We start from the raw sequence: 17,581 nt of genomic DNA on the forward strand, positions 1-17,581 counted from the left end.
CTATTTTTGGCAAATATAAAAGCCTTTTCACACCAAAAGTGAAATGAATAAGCCTCAGGCTGAAGGGAAAGTAAATTGACGTCCGTACAGTAGAATGCAGAAGAAGACATTTCAACACACTTCAGCAATAAAAAAAGACACAAATGTTCGTCTAGAGTAATTTTTGCTTATTAGTATGGTTGAACTGGATCATCGAAGGTCAGAAGCAAAGACATTGGTTAATAGAATGGGAATAAATACATAAAGCATATTTGTGTTGTTTAACATTTAATTATTGCAGGTTTGCGTCATTCTGAGTCACATTATTTTTATTCATTTTGAGGAATACTGAATCTGTGTTTTTTTTTTTTGAGTGAGATGAATTAATGCATATTTATTTTAGAACTACAGTAACAACTTCTGATTTCTGTCACCATGGCGACAGCAGAGCTGTCAATCAGTAAATTGAAAAAAAAAAAGTAACTTGCGTTACTTATTTGAAAAAGTAACTCAGATATTCTCTTGTAAATTAAAAAGTAATGCGGTACTTTACTAGTTACTTGAAAAAAGTAATCTGATTACGTAACTTGCGTTACTTGTAATATATTACCCCCAACACTGATCCTCTGTAACTGCACGTCATCCACATATGGGAGTCTTATAGATGCATCATCAGAAAGAGATGTGGGAAGATTTGTGCATAACAGATCCCATAATGCCACATAAGGCTTTCCCTGCAGTAGTTCTGTGGTAAAAAAGTGAACGTGAAAGTGACGTGTAGCCAAGTACAATGTCCCATACTTGGAATTTGTGCTCTGCATTTAACCCATCAAAGCGCACACACACAACTTGACCCGTCCTGAAACACTGTAGTTTGTTTGTGTGGTTAACATCATATAGAGAAGACGCTGTGAAAGTAAATTCATTTTATTTTCACTTCCGAAAGATGAGGCTGCAAAGAATACCCGGTTTATTTGGACCAGCTGGCTCCACTGAGTCACAACCTGTAAGTATGATAAATAATGGATGTTTATATTTTCTATGGAGCGTTCAAAATATTGAACTATGGCAATGGGTGTGTCGTTTCCAACACACGCTGTTCTGACCAATCTGATCGGAGTGGAGTAGGCTCACGAAAGGAAGGGTTTAGATCGACTACATTCACATGGGGCGTCGGCGTCGACGCTTGATGGAGGGCCTTTCTGAAGCTTGGTGCTGACACGACCATTATAGTGACAACAGCCAATCACATTAGTTTTCTGGTGCTGCATGATCGCGATTGGCTAGCGTCTGAACCAGGGTATTTGCATAAGGTGATCTGATTGGCTGACGCCTGCGTTGGTGCTTGAAAAGTTGAAAAATGAGCAACGGATCCAATGTGACGCAACGGACCCACAATTCAGTTCGGCAACGCTTGACGTCACTCCATTCAAAGTAAACGAGAGGCATTGACGCCGACGCCCCGTGTGAATGGGGCGTAAATCTTAGAACTGCTTCGAACTAATTGTTTGTGAATCGTTAGAAAATTAGGTGATATTAAATGCATATTTTGAGAAAACTAAAGCATTTTTTGACCTTGCATGCATGTAAACCTATTGCAGGAGACTCCCAAAACAATATCAGGAACCTTAAAAATGGCACTTTAATATTTTGAATGAGCTTCTTTTATGTTTAGTTTTTCATTTTAATTTTAGCTTAAGAGGGCCTTTCTGAAGCTTGGTGCTGATACGACCATTATAGTGACAACAGCCAATCACATTAGTTTTCTGGTGCTGCATGATCGCGATTGGCTAGTGTCTGAACCAGGGTATTTGCATAAGGTGATCTGATTGGCTGACGCCTGCGTTGGTGCTTGAAAAGTTGAAAAATGAGCAACGGATCCAATGTGACGCAACGGACCCACAATTCAGTTCGGCAACGCTTGACGTCACTCCATTCAAAGTAAACGAGAGGCATTGACGCCGACGCCCCGTGTGAATGGGGCGTAAATCTTAGAACTGCTTCGAACTAATTGTTTGTGAATCGTTAGAAAATTAGGTGATATTAAATGCATATTTTGAGAAAACTAAAGCATTTTTTGACCTTGCATGCATGTAAACCTATTGCAGGAGACTCCCAAAACAATATCAGGAACCTTAAAAATGGCACTTTAATATTTTGAATGAGCTTCTTTTATGTTTAGTTTTTCATTTTAATTTTAGCTTAATTTTATGTGCATTGCCCTTTTTGTTAGTTTTTGCTTTTTAAAAAAAAGTTCTTTAGCTTTTATTTACTTTAAGCTTTAGTAAATTTCATATTTAACTTTAATTTATTTTAATTAAATTTTAGTTTTAGTAGTTTTAGTACTTAAACATTTACTTCAATGCAAAATTTCTAATATTTGAAGTCTGTTTTTAAGTTGAAATTTTTCGTCTTTTATTTTATTTCAGGTTTATTTCAGTTAACAAAAACAATAGTTTATACATAGTTTTTAGATAGATTATAGTTTATAGATAGTTAAAAAAAATCCTCTGGCATTTAGTTTGATGTTGGTTTGATTGGTGGAGACATTTGATGGAATAAAAATTAAGAAAATGTATTTCCTTAAAAAGTAATTTTTATGTCATAATTGCTGTTTTATTACTATATTCCATGGTGTTTACATAATGTCCAAAAACCTATTATTATAGTACATTATGGCACTTTTATTTAGTTGAATCTGTGGTCTGATGAGGCAAATCAGAGAGGGCATATAACCCATTTGGCAAGAAATGTGCTTGTTAATAATGTAGTGAATGTATCTGTTTTCTCTTTGTTATTGAGATCAGCCTTTTGCGGTGAATAAATTAAAGCATTGAAATTTAATGCATTTTCAGGAAATAGGAAGTAACAGCAACACCAACTAGTGTTAACGCATGTATTTGTAACTTGTGACATAGTATATAGTAATGGCTGCTAGTATTTGTCATGTTTCAGTTACATGTATTGCGTCATGGCGTAAAATAGCTGGACAACTCATAAAAAGGGGAGTAAAGAAATGGATGTGTCTCATTATTCATAACTAGAGCGGTCATGGAGGTTTGAGTCCCTCAGGAAAGCAGTTGTACAGTCTTTACCCTTGACATTTTTATTATTAGTTTGAGACTTGAATTCAGGCCCACTGTGCTTTTCTGCTTAAACAGGGTCAGTATTCCCCTCTGTCCCGATAAAAATGCCTCAAAAAGTCTGTCACTTGTGTTATATGTTTATTATTAGCAGGGCTTCACACTGAGTCCTGAGTAAACCTGTACTTCTGCCCTTACCGGTCCCCCCACGAGCCGGCGTAATCTATGCTATGTTAAATGGGTTAAACAAGCGCTCCTATTCATCTTTGCTCCATACGGGGGATGTTATTTCTGAACTCTGCGGGAGTCTTATCATTTCAAGACTTTGTTCTTTGATGGAGGCCAAACTCTTTGAAGCTAGTCCATGCAGAACCTCAATGAAGTATGTTTTTTGTCCGAATTTTTTCAATGAGTTAAAGGTTGATTTGCTTCAAACTGACACTTACAAAACACAAATGCATAGTTTTTGAGGTGATGTGTTTTTGCACATAATGGAAGACAATAATAGCATAGAAATACTGCTTGTTATTTTTCATTTTAAGGGGTATGTGATTCATATTCTTAGTTTTAGACTTATTATGGGTTGGAAATCATCAAGTGACTGTGATGTAGAAGTGTCAGATTCACAACACATTATTCATGAGACCGGTGCTTATTCAGCCAATCAGAAGTATTGGTTGCGAATAATAATTTGCATGGTTTGAAAGCAGGAGTTGCATTTATCGTGTTTGCAGTAAAACACATCTTTTAAAGTGGTAACATATCGTCTTGTTGCACATAATGGAAGACAATAATAGCACATAATTTTTCATTTCATTAGTTTTTATTTTATTTTAGTCTGTTTAGTCTAATTAAGTGAATAGTGAATTAAGTGACATAGATGTGTCAGATTCATACTGGGCTATTATTGTTAATGAAAACAAAAACTAAAATATGTATGTGTTTGTGTGTGTATATTATTTTAGGTAGTTACTAAAGGCAGCATTTCTCATAATTGTTTACTTTAAGTTGAACTACTAAAATAACTAACTGTAAATGCACTACAACATTTACACGAACACACACACACACACACACACACAAAACCCTAATAAAATGACAAAAACACAACAAGCTTTCCAATTTAAAATATTAATAAAACTATGATTTCAACATCTCAGTAGTACCTCTCAGTTTTATTCATAAGTTTTTTTTTTTCCAAGCAAATCAGAAGTATTGTTTGCGAATAATAATTTTCATGGTTTGAAAGTACAAAGTAGTTAAGGAATTTGTCCCCTTGCATCATACTAGACATAAATGACCAACATTTTTTTTATAAACTTGTGTAACAAGCAATTTTTTATGGTGGAGTTTCCAGATTTATGGAGAAGTGAACTGGGATTGTGATCTGACACTGACAAATGCCATTAATCCTTACGTACTGTAAATGTGTTAGCAGGTCAGAACACTCATATGTGAATCTATAATATAATATTCTGTATGTGTATGGTCATTGTATTGTACTATCAAACCGTGCATTGCTGTGTACATTTATGGTTTAGGGCCACATAGTCATTATCTGATTGTGTTTGCACATTCTGTTTACATATATAGATATATAGCCTATATATAAATCTGATGTGCCACTTCTGTCCTATATGCAAATATAACTTCCCTAATAATGCTGATGACAGGCAGTGAAATCGTGCTGCTCTCAAAGCGGCTAAAACAAGCGGTGGCTAAAATTACTATGTCCAGGTTAACAGCTGTTAAACTGTAAAAAGTGATTTTTTTTATTTTGTAAGTAAAACAAAGATTATTGGAGTGTGGTTTACTATTTCAAATCTTTCTACTTCAAAATTTCACATTTAATTGCTACTTGCAGTTTCTTTGTAATTATTCGTGAAGTTTACTAGCAGTTTCTGAGTGAAAAGTTTTAACATTTTATTTTTTATTTTTTTGCTGTGCATCAGTGCATGTGCCACATTTTTCTCTGGACTCAAAAAGTTTTCCATTTGGGAGGACTAAAGGTCTCTGCACACCGAGTCCGAAATTTTCGTATGTGTTTTTTCGTATTCGTTATCCTAAAAATTCGTCACGCACAGGAACCTTGCACACTGAGTCCGATGCGTATTAATTAATCCGTTGCGAAAAAATTCACAAAACAGTAGGCCTACTAAATGGAGTCTTCAAGCATTGAGGATGATTTTTTTTTTGTCTTCTCGCTTCTTAAAAAAAGAAAAAGAAAGGAAATATTGGGTCCACGGGCGATTCAAAGTTTACTTCAGGATGTCAGTGGCTCAGTTTGATGCTTTGCTAGCGATACTAGAGCCACATATTAAAAAGAAGACCACCAATTTCTGTGAACTCAGTGTGCAAGGATCTATATACAGTGCTTTGTTCTGCGAGACGAAGTGGATGATCTTGACAATCGCCATTCTGGATTTTGGCGTTCGCTTGTACGGTGGCTCTGAACTGTCAAAACACCTCTCAAAATGCTTGGCGGATGCGAAAAACGCAGAAAATCGAATCCGATCCGAATTTTTTTTATGACGGACGGAAATTTCAGAGGCAGTGTGTAAACGTGATTGACATAACGTGAGGTCGTATTTATTTTTAACGTGCGAAAATTTCAAATGAAATTTCCGGACTCAGTGTGCAATGACCTTAAAGTTTGCAAATGTGGCCTGAATATTCAGATGCGTTTACACTTGGCGGAGCGTCGCAAAACTGGTGGAAACTGACTGTTCTGAAATGAAGGGTTTCATGGCTCTCGTCACTCTTTCTCTCATGGCAGGACTAAGTAACAGCATCATCAAGTGTAATATCTGCTGGAGGCATGAAGGCCAGGACTAGGATGAATTGGTTTACCGTGGGCTTTTCTAGTGTGGGCGAGCCACATCTTTGCTGTCTGGCAATCTTTACAGTGTAAAGATTCACTTCCAGGGCCTGATTGGAGGACATTTAGGCATCCTCCACTACTGTAGGCTTTCATCTGCTCTCAGACAGGCTCTTCTCCTGCAATTACGGAGGATTCCTCCATGTAATTGAGCACTGGTTTGTTTACCTCATTGAAAGCGTATCGCGTTGGCCTCTAATGTATCTCAGTGCATTATCACTCAGTCACAGTGTTGTTCTATTAGCGGAGATTCAGGAGGAAAGTGTATTTCATTTCTGCGCTCTTGTGGCTTGTACAGTTTCAGTCTCTCTGTCCGTGTTTTTCCAGATCGCTCGCTATGATGTCAGACAGCTGAGCTCACTGTGATTTAGCACGCTAGGATAGACTCATCTTTGTACAGTCACTCGCATGTCACGGGTCATGTGATTTCTAGCACCTCCGGTTGAATGATAGGAGTGCAGTCATTTGGTGTTACATTTATTGTCAGGTGAAATATGTCCATCCTTACCCATCTGCTTTAGATTTCCTTGTTCTACTGTTGTTCTACTGGATAATAGAAGTAAACGCATCCTGCGTATTAAGCTCTAAAGAGCCCTATTGTTGAATTAATCCATTGTGAGTTTACTCACAATCTTGTGTTGGTCATCCAGTGTCTTCTCCCACAGGCCGGGCTGGTCTGACGGTTATTGGTTGGTTGGTGTGGGGCTTGTTTTGTGGTGTGTTTCGTTTGGCGTCAGCACTTTGGCATTGGTGTGCGATGAGCTCTCGTGTCACTGATTCCCATGACTCATTGAGGTGGTCTTCCAGCAGAATGAGCAGAGACGTGCGGTCAGATCTCTGCTGACTAGACAGGCTTTTACTTTTCTTAGATGCTGGATGGAAATGGGTTTGGTGACGTAGTGTTCATTTAGTGCCATCGCACTTGTGTATGTGTCAGTGCATGTGAGGACAGGATGTTGAGCTGGAAAGGCTATCTGAGTATTTTTTCAGGCTTTTGATCAAATTTAATAACTGTTTATTTATGTATTTGCTTTGAAAAAGGGTGTTTTTTAAGGAATCCTAAACTTTATGTTGCCAAGTAAATGTAAATTATTTAAAGTGAGATGGAAAATACATTCAGAGGAATCAAGTGTGAAATAATCAAGGCATGTTTTTTTCTCACTAAATTAACAAGGACATTTTTAGCTTAAAATGTGTATGCATATGTTTTACTAAAACATTTTAATAGGGATGCAGCAATATTCAAATTCTGGCTGATACAATAAACAGACTATAAATGAAAAATACAGTCACAATCTAGTGTAAAATAATAAAGGTGTGTTTTTTCACTAAATAAACAAGGAGGAATTTAGTTAAAAATATAAATACTAAAAATTGCATATACTATTTTTTATCTATGCAATTTTAAGTATTTATATAAGACTTTTTAATATATATTTGGGGATGCAGCAATATTAAAATTACATACACATTTTTATAATTAAAATATAAAAATACAGGGTTCGAAACGCAGCGCAGGTGTTTCTCTGAAGGGAACAGACTGTCTTCAGAAAAGTTTTGATGACATTTTCCTTTCATCTTACCTGTAGTGCCGGATAAAGTAGGCCTAGTGTTTATGAACGCAGCACTGCTTTGTGGACAGACGTTACCGGGGAAACTGCATTATTTCTGCCTTTTTAAAAGCCCCACCTGCTGGCAGAGAATGAATTAGCATTTTCAATAAGCCCGTCTGCTGTTTTTGTTCAGATGAATGTGAAAATCAACCCATATTTTTACGCAGCAAACATGCAGTTGTAAATGTGAAAGAAGTTAACGTGTCTTGTAAAAGTCTAAACAATTAAGACAGTAAGATATATATTTATGCTTTAAATTAATATAATAATTTATACAGTTGACTCATCCCTTTTTAAAAAATGGTTTAAATGCTGAAATGTGATGTTTATCATTTTATAAGACTTTTGTGTTGTGAAAACCTGTATCTGAACTGTAAATCATGTCATTTTACGGTTGAATATGTTACCATAGACATTGCCCTATACCCCGCTCATAGTACGGTATTAATTTTATTTGTGCATGTCATAAAAAGCCTTAAATTGGTTTAAAAAAATTCTGTAGATACCCTGTAAATAGTGAAATAAAATTCCTTCCTTGATATTTGTTGATATTTGTATTTTGAAAATGCTGTTGATTGACATTTTGACTGATATACCATCACCTCACAGAGCTTTCACTTTTTTGGAGAAATCCCCTCAATGGTCCTCGGGACGTCCAGTGATCAAACTACCATCCTGCCTCACTCAGAGTGTTCCTCAGCAGCTTTCCAGACAGACTCTCCTCACTGAGTCTGATCCGCTGGCCTCTGTCTCAGAAGAGCCTCAACAAAGAGCTGTCAGACTCTCTGTATTAGCACATCCTGGCTCACACTGCTGCTCATAGAGTTATAGGTTATAGAAGGATGCTCTTTGTGCTGGTCTAACCAGTAATTAACCTGAAAGTGTGTGTCCCCTGGCTGAGCTGGTCCTCGTGTTTGATGTGTCCTTCAGAGATGCTGGAGAGGAGCCGCATGCTATGTAATGAGATGGAGCAATGCAAGTTTAATGTGACAAAAATCCTGACTCGTTCATCAGGTTAACTGCTGCATCCACAGCACAATCCTCTGAGGTGTGCGGCATTTCTATGCAGTTTAACTGTTCATTCATGTGGGTTTTTACCGTATTGAGCTGTTTTCTTTCTCTAAAATATTGCAAAGACAACAAGTCTTTAATGAGTATCATTGCAGGCTGCAGACAAAAACAAACATGCAATTCGACTAATGTAGTCTGATTCACAAGCAGAGAACCAGCTCTCAAAACAAATTATTACTTGACTGACTGTTGTTATTGTTAACTAAAATTAAAACCATTTAAAAAATCGAATTGTTTTGGTCATTGAAAAAAAGCTGAAATAAATTTAATGAAAAAGTAAACTTAAATAACTTAAATGAAAATTAGAGATGGTGCTTTGGCAACTAACTAAAATAAATAAGTTGAAGGGATAAAATGAAGCTTCCCAGCTCCATGGGAAGCTCTGTCCACTCTATACACTAGCATGCAAATTACTTCAGACCCTGCAACCAGTGTGTGTTATTTTAGTATAATTTATATACTATTGCATTATATTATTAAAGGGGTCATATGATGCGATTTCAATTTCTCCTTTCTCTTTGGAGTGTTACAAGCTCTTGGTGCATAAAGAAGATCTGTAAAGTTGCAAAGACTAAAGTCTCAAATCCAAAGAGATATTCTTTATAAAAGTTAAGAGTCAGCCACGCCTACCTAAAACGGCTCGTTCTAACCCGCCCCCACATACATACGTCACGATGTGGGAAGATTTGCATAACGCCGCCCAAATGTTCACGCAAAGAAAGAAGGCGTAACTTTTATTCTCGCTGTAGTATTGTTGCCGCTGCAGCCATGTCGTGAAGGTGCTGTGTGTTTCGTTGTGAAAGCGAAACTACTTTGGTTGGCCTTCCAAAAGAGGATGATATCTGCATTTTTAGCAGCATCATATGACCCCTTTAATATTTTGAATGAGCTTTTATTTATATTTCAGTTTTCTTTTTAATAATTTTATTACTTCAGCTTATTTCAGTTGAGTTAAAATTTTTATCTAATTTCTGTTTTATTTAATTTCAGCTTTATTTCAGTTACTGTAAATTATATTAGTTTTAGCTTTAGTTAATCATAACCACTTTGCCTGTATTATATATCAGCAACATGATGTGATGTCACACACCAGGGCTGTTATATATGTATAAAATGTAACAATTTAAAATATTAAAATGTAACAATTTAAAATATTAAAATATACCATCTACTCCATTTTCCACTAAATGAAAGATTATTTATTTCTACTTTCCTTTAAAAAAAGGATCAATGACAATGCAGTTTTATTTGTAAATATTAATTTATTAAATAAAAAAAAATGCAATTACAGCTTCACTTCACTTCAATACCCCTCTTCTATTTTGAGTATGCTTTGCAGGACTTTAATTGAAATTCATTTTAATATTTTTTGGGAGGCATAAAGTGAAAAATATCAGTGTGATGCATCTGACCTGATATCATAATGAAGAAAAAAGCTGAAAAAATTAAAAAGACCGGAATACTAGAAAAGAAAACATAGATTGGCATAATCATAGAAGAAATAATTTGATCAAAACTGTTTTGCTGCCTATTAATATTTAAAAAACATTTGTCAGGAGAATCAATGTGGTGCAACCAACATGGGAAAAAAAATATCTTAAAATATTATAAATTTGACCTTTTTACTGTAGATTAGTTAAGGGTTAGTTTAAGTCATCAAATATAACGTTGTGTGACTCCAAAACATAATAATTGACCAAATTAATAATACTTTTAATAATTTTAAAAGTATTTTGGTAACACTTACAATAAGGACACATTAGATAACATTAGTAATAACTAATAATTATTAATATTAATAAATATATTATTATTACATGATTGCTAATAGCATTAACTAACATTAAGTATCAATGAGCAATACATTTGGTACAGTATTTATTAATCTTTTTAATGTTCATTAACTGTTCATTGTTAGCTAATGTTAGCTCACTTCCATTAAATAATATTAGCAGAGACAACTTTTTTTTATTATTAATATATTAGTAAATATTGAAATTAACTAAGATTAATAAAAGCTTTAGAAGTAATTTTCATTGTTAGTTCATGTTAACTAATGCGACCTTACTGTAAAGTGTTACCAGTATTTTAATAATATTTTAAGCTTCCTTTAAAATTTTTAAAAAGCATTTGAAAAAGTTCTTACACTTAATGTGACGGCTTGCACCACACGACAATTTTAGAGTAATTCAATTGAAACTTTTCGTGAAAACTTCCAAAAAAAAATTATACAAAATCCAACAAGAATACAAAGAGTACATTGCTAAGAACTTGGCACATGTGTTTTAAACTTTATTTTTCTTCATAAAGGACACTTTTGACCCATTGACCTTTACATCATTCACCCAAGATACAAAACACCCTAACAAACGCACAGATAGAAACACGCTGAGAGAACACCTTTGCATTGTGGGATCGACGTGGGATCGACTTTTGCGTGGGAAATATATATCTGTTTAGTTTGATAAATTGTATGTGTACTCTAACATGTATACATGGCAGTTGGTTGATTGTTGTGTGTGTGTGTGTGTGTGTGTGTGTGTGTGTGTGTGTGTGTGTGTGTGTGTGTGTGTGTTTACTTAATATCCTAATGATTTGTGGCATAAAAGAAAAATCGATAATTTTGACCCATACAATGTATTGTTGGCTGTTGCTACAAATATACCGGTGCTACTTATGACTGGTTTTGTGTTGCAGGGTCACATATATACTGTAAATGGCAGTTGGTTGACTGTTGTGTGTGTGTGTTTGCACAGAGAAACCGGTGAACGCAGACCAGCAGGAGCGGACTCTTCTGAAAGGCGTGTTCAGCGTCAGGAAGGGAAAGACGCAGCTCCATAAATGGGCCGAGCGGCAGGTCATCCTGTGCGGGACGAGTCTCATCGTTGCCTCTGTCAAGGACAGCCTGACTGGCAAGATGCACATCCTACCCCTGGTCGGTGGGAAGGTAGGGGTCCACAGACACCTACACACACACACACACACACGCGCGCACGCGCGCGCCCCGGGCTCCAGGAACAGATAACAGAGAGCAGATGCAGCAACACAGCTGTGAGTGAATGAGGATGAGGAGGGAAGGGAGGGAGATGCACGACAATCAGACCTTTCTGTGCAGCGTGTGTTAAAGGAATATTCTGGGTTGTTTTCAACCAAATGTCTATGGACGGTATGTGTGGCATGCTGTCGATTCCCACACACAATACTTTCAGCTCAGAATCATTTCAGTTTCAATTTACAGTAATACACTTCAAGTGGACGTCTAGCAGTCCAGAGGGTTTAAAAGTTTTGTTTTTTGTTAAAGCACTTGCATGAATTCTTCAATTTAAAAAGTTTTGAATTTTTTTAAATCGTCAGAAGCAGGATTTTACTAAGTGGTGGAGAAACTACTAGTTATGTGTTGCCCTTTAAAAAAAAAGTAGTGTGCTTAATTGTAATTTAATTGTAACTTAAATGTAATTTAGTATACTTCAAATCTTAGAATTCAAATCTTAAGATTTTATATATTTTAAATGTACAAAAAATTTGTTTTACATTTTATATATACATATATATATATATGTGTGTGTGTGTGTGTGTGTGTGTGTGTGTGTAAAATTTCAAAGGCAACAAAAGTAATTATGAAATTACATGCAAAGATGTACTTAAGTCCAATTTAAGTGCATCAAAAAAGCACTATAATAATGGCAATTAACATGAAAGTAAGTGTCCATTAACATTCCATCACTTGCTCACCAGTGGATCCTCTGCAGTGAATGGGTGCCATCAGAATGAGAGTCCAAACAGCTGATGAAAACATCACAATAATCCACAAGTAATCCACACCACTCCAGTCCATCAGTTAACATCTTGTGAAGAGAAAAGCTGCATGTTTGTAAGAAACAAATCCATCATTAAGATGTTTTTAACTTCAAACCATTGCTTCCAGCTAAAAAAACCCACAAAAAGTCCACAATCCATAATATTACTTTCTCCAGTGAAAACGTCATCTGGTCTGAATCAGGAGAGAAATCTGCACAGATTAACCCCCGTTTACAAGCCAAAACAGTCCAAAACGGCTCTAAACAAATATATGGGTGGAATTTGATGTGAGAGGACAATAGTAGATGGACTTTATCACTGGAGGAAGCGTTATTATGGACTCGTATTTTGACTAGAATTCACGGTTTGAAGTTAAAACGGCTGAATGATGGATTTGTTTCTCACAAACATGCAGCTTTTGGATTCTCAAGACATTCATTGATGGACTGGAGTTGTGTGGATTACTTTATTCTTTTAAGTGCATTTTTTTTTTAAAGCATATGATTTCCATAATACCTGAGCCAATAAATATTTAGTGAAGATGAACTACTAATTGGTGGATTTACAGATTTTTGGTAAGTTTCATGGCATGGAAGTGTTTTTTTCAAAGCATGTAGTGTCTCCAGGTGACACCCTCCTTTCTTGGCTCAGGTGGAGGAGGTGAAGCGGAGGCAGCACTGTCTGATGTTCAGCTCCGCCGGAACGCAGGCTCAGACCTACTACTTGGCTCAGGTGGAGGAGGTGAAGCGGAGGCAGCACTGTCTGATGTTCAGCTCCGCCGGACCGCAGGCTCAGACCTACTACGTTAACTTTGACACGCTGGCCGACTACCAGCGCTGGCACCGGCAGGCTTCTAAAGTGAGTGAACCTGCTTTATCTAATCTAGACATGCATTAAGATTTCATTAGCAAACCCACAGTGATTCAGTAGCCGATCCGTGTTTTCTCTTCTTTCAATTTTTCAATAAAAAAATCCCTCACAGACGATACGTGTTTGTATTTTCCGTACGGAGGGACGCGCCGTACCCACCGCCTGCAGGGAACAGCTTTGCTGAAACAGCTGTTCTGTGTTTTCATTTGTGTTTTGAACACACACATTTATTGTCCTGAACTTGTATGTTTGCTTTTTTGTGCTCTGTTGGCCCTCATTTGTCTTAATCGTCTAGTTAATTGGCATTCCAAACTCCGGCTGCGTCTCTGGAGTCTAATGAGGTCTGACCATCTCTGGAGAGCACAGCTAAATGCCCTACACCAGAACCGTCCTGAATAATGCAAAACGTGTTCTGAACAATTGTGTGTGAGGGTGATCCTGAGGTAAAGGGCTGTTTGAGGTGGCATGATAGATGAGAAGGAGAGCGGGTGTGTGTGTGTGTGTGTGTGTCTGTGTGTGTGTCTGTGTGTGTGTGTCTGTGTCTGTGTGTGTGTGTGTGTGTGTGTGTGTGTGTGTGTCTGTGTGTAATGTGCGTCGCTACAGCCGTTGTGCTGTGAGATCTGATTGACTCCGTAATAAAAGAGCCTTTCAAATCAATCTAAGTTGTAGACAAAAACTGAAACGATTAAAAATAATTTTCATCAATTGAAATAAAGCTAAAATTAAAAAAAAATAGTATATAAAAACCTAAACGAAAATTTTAAATGTTGCCTTGGCAACTAACTGAAATGAATAAGTTTGAGGTGAAAAGTACTCAAACTAAAGCTGAAGTAAAAATAAAGCCAAATATAATATTTTTTAAATAAATGTAATAAACACATAACAAAATTACTGAAACCTAAACTAAAATGAAAACTGACAATATAAAATAAATAAAGGCTAATTCAAAATTGGGAGAAATATTATAATAGTATATAAATGAAACTAAAATAACACTGGTCTAAGTCAGACATTTATGAGTCAGTGGCAATTTTATTTATTTGAGAATGTGATTTTTAAAATTATGATTAATTTTTAAATATTGTTTCAAATCCATGTGCAGAGCTCTTAAAAACATCAAACGCTATGACTTAATAACTCTGAAAATGTAGTGGTGTGACTATCAAGTAAAACCGTAATAACAGCTTGAATACATTCAAATAAAGTAACAATTATTTCTTACAAATATCATGAATTTTCAGAGTAGGACATAAAGTCAGAATATTTTAGGATTATAATTAAATAATAAGAAGCTGTAAAAGATTGTACCACATGAAACAGAAGTAGTTTGGTATTATAATTTATTATTTTTTGTGGTAATATTAGTAATATATTAAAGTAAATATACTTTATTACTTTACCCCCCCCTTTTTTTTTTAGAAATAATAGTAAAAATATTAAAAGATTATGCCAAACTACTTCACATGCTACTGTCTTTTACAGCTTCTTATTAAGAATTTAATTCATTTTAATTTAGAAATTGAAAACAAGTTCATCATAGAAGAGCTGCATTCCAGTAAATGTCTGTATGAATTTATTTTTAAGTAATTGATAGATTTCGACACAAAAATTACGCCACCGCTCAGATCCTCAGCAAATCTCAGACAACATCTTTTGCAGCTTAAAAATCTGATTGGATGAGCCACATTTTAATGCAGCTGATAAATAAACTGTATTTGTGGGCGGACAAATTATTGTTATTCTTATCATTAACCCTGTAAAACCTGACATGAAATAACAGTCAAAAAAAGTTCATTATAAAACGGATAGTTCCGGTCCTTGATTCTGACTGGTTGAGCCGTGTTCGAAGCTGTTGTAAATTGCTCTACAAACATACACCTTTGTTTACTTCTGTGTATTGCTCAGCAACCACTTTGTTGGAACTACATTGTTTGGTGGAAGAATGCTGTTTTTATTTATATCCTTACACTTTATTTGTGAAACCTTACTAAGTATATGGAATAACCGTTTTCTAAAAGCAATAAGCCCTGTGAAGCCGTGGTTTACAGTGATTATATAACAGCTAATAAATTCACTGTTAACCACGGCTTCTTGGGGCTTATTGCTTTATCGAACCAATAGACTAACTAGCTAAATAAATACATGTTTGCATAACATTGGTTATCTTTTACCATTGTTACATCATTTCATTCAAGCAATAAACCATTCAAGCCATGGTCTTGCAGTACTCTGATTTGATGTTACATTGATGATTGTTATTAGCCGTATAGCATCATATGGAAGTGTAAAGAGCGGGATGTTGATGAGCTGGGTGTTTTGTAGGTGGTGTCTCAGACTATCAGTCTGGTGGATTTATCCTGCTACAGTCTGGAAGAAGTGCCTGAGTATCTCTTCTACTGCCAGGACGTCACACACCTCAACCTACGGCACAACTTCATGAGTCTGGACGGCCCTGGAGGACTCATCAACTTCAACCGGTGAATTCAGCTTTAGATGCAGTTGTTATGCTTATTAGAGCATCTTACTGTTCAGTGAGGTTTCGTGATGGTCTGTCTGCTGTGTTTAGATTGTGGACAGAATAGCAGGAGAACAGAGCAATCATTTGTGTTTTCCTGCTACAGTCGGTGTGCTTTGAAAAACCTTTGCTTGAATGCTCTTTACATAATCACAAACGTGTGCATATATTCAGACTGTTGTTTCCTCTGGGATGTGGTCTCTCGCTGTGCTGCCATGCACACAGACTCATAGTAAATGGTAGAAGAGCTATTTATTCTGTGCATGCACTTATGACAATGACAGCCACTTCTGTGCAAACACAAGAAATAAGAGCATCATTAAATGGGAACTTACAGAAGGGTGATGCTATCACACGTTAACTATGATTCGTGGTATTTAAATCGGTACGGTTGTTGTTATATGAGGACACAGCAGTAATAAACAGGCCATGTGTATTTCTCTATGCAAAAGAAATGTCCAGGTCATGTTTCACCCTGAAATCAAGAGAAAAAATGTATAAGAAGCCTAAATTGTCCCTAATTTTTAAAATCAATAAAACACACACACACAAAAAAACCTAATTACTGTAATGAACCATACTGTTTTTTTTTAATTAAAATAAATTGAAATCAGTACAATAGTTACAACAATTATATGCAAATACAGTGGTACAGAATGATGTAATTGACTATTTAAATGATATATTTTTGCATTTCGATAGACTGTGAGAATAAACTGGGTAGTTGGTAGGCTTTTAAAGTTGCCATGAAATGGAAATTGTGAAATACATTTTTCATTTATCTTGAAGTACTAAAGCAACTAAAACTAAAAATAAAACTATTTAGACATGTTTAAAAAAAAAAAAGTCAAACACAACAAAATAGTTGAAACTTTAAAATTAAAGTGAAAATATTAAAAGTAAAATCTAATTCAATATATATACAGTGGGTACGGAAAGTATTCAGACCCCCTTAAATTTTTCACTCTTTGTTATATTGCAGCCATTTGCTAAAATCATTTAAGTGAATTTTTTTTCCTCATTAATGTACACACAGCACCCCATATTGACAGAAAAACACAGAATCGTTGACATTTTTGCAGATTTATTAAAAAAGAAAAACTGAAATATCACATGGTCCTAAGTATTCAGACCCTTTGCTGGGGGTCTGAATACTTTCCGTACCCACTGTATATAAAAAAACTAAAATAAGAAATCAGTGGTACTAAAATAACACTTCACTGCAATATTCCATAAAAAAATAGATAGATAGAAAATTAATATTTTTAAACAAAACCTAATAAAACTGAAAAGAAAGAGAACCGAAAATATAAAAATAAAAGCTAAATAAAAATATTAATAAATATGATAATACTATGTAATTATATACATACATAAATAATTCTTTTTCCCCCCCCTTTTTTTTTTTTGCAAATAGGTTTTAAAAACAACTTTAATTTTTATTTATTTATTTTCTTTTACATTTCAAATTTGCACATTTGTAAAAATTCCATTTCCAGATATTGCCATTATTTCCAGATTTAGCATCATAGTTTATTTGTGTTGATTTGCGGGGTGAAATATAACCCATACATTTTTGTCTAATGAAAGAAGCTTCTCTGTCATGTTACTACTTGAAAAAATGTTCAGAAAGCTTTGCTCCTTTATGCCTCTCCTTTCTGGTCTTTTCTCCCTCCCTCCCTCACTCTCTCTCTCTCTCTCTGTTTGTCTCAGCTGTGTCATATATTTAGTAACTGTGTGTGCTGGGCGGTGCAGGATACGTAGGCTGGTGGTG

At 35.5% G+C, this 17,581-nt stretch overlaps 1 protein-coding gene across 1 annotated transcript in view; it reads left to right on the forward strand.

The window, feature by feature from the left end:
* Positions 1-17,581, forward strand: part of LOC107659136 (PH domain leucine-rich repeat-containing protein phosphatase 2-like) — a 65,760-nt gene that overhangs the window by 23,457 nt on the left and 24,722 nt on the right. The window contains exons 4-6 of the mRNA XM_016447969.1: positions 11,381-11,571; positions 13,155-13,280; positions 15,615-15,769. Coding sequence (XP_016303455.1) covers positions 11,381-11,571; positions 13,155-13,280; positions 15,615-15,769 — 472 coding nt within the window. The remainder of the gene's footprint in view (positions 1-11,380; positions 11,572-13,154; positions 13,281-15,614; positions 15,770-17,581) is intronic.

Source organism: Sinocyclocheilus anshuiensis, unplaced genomic scaffold (genome assembly GCF_001515605.1).
Source record: "Sinocyclocheilus anshuiensis isolate Anshui unplaced genomic scaffold, SAMN03320099.WGS_v1.1 scaffold87, whole genome shotgun sequence".
In the NCBI taxonomy this organism is placed as follows: Eukaryota; Metazoa; Chordata; class Actinopteri; order Cypriniformes; family Cyprinidae; genus Sinocyclocheilus; species Sinocyclocheilus anshuiensis.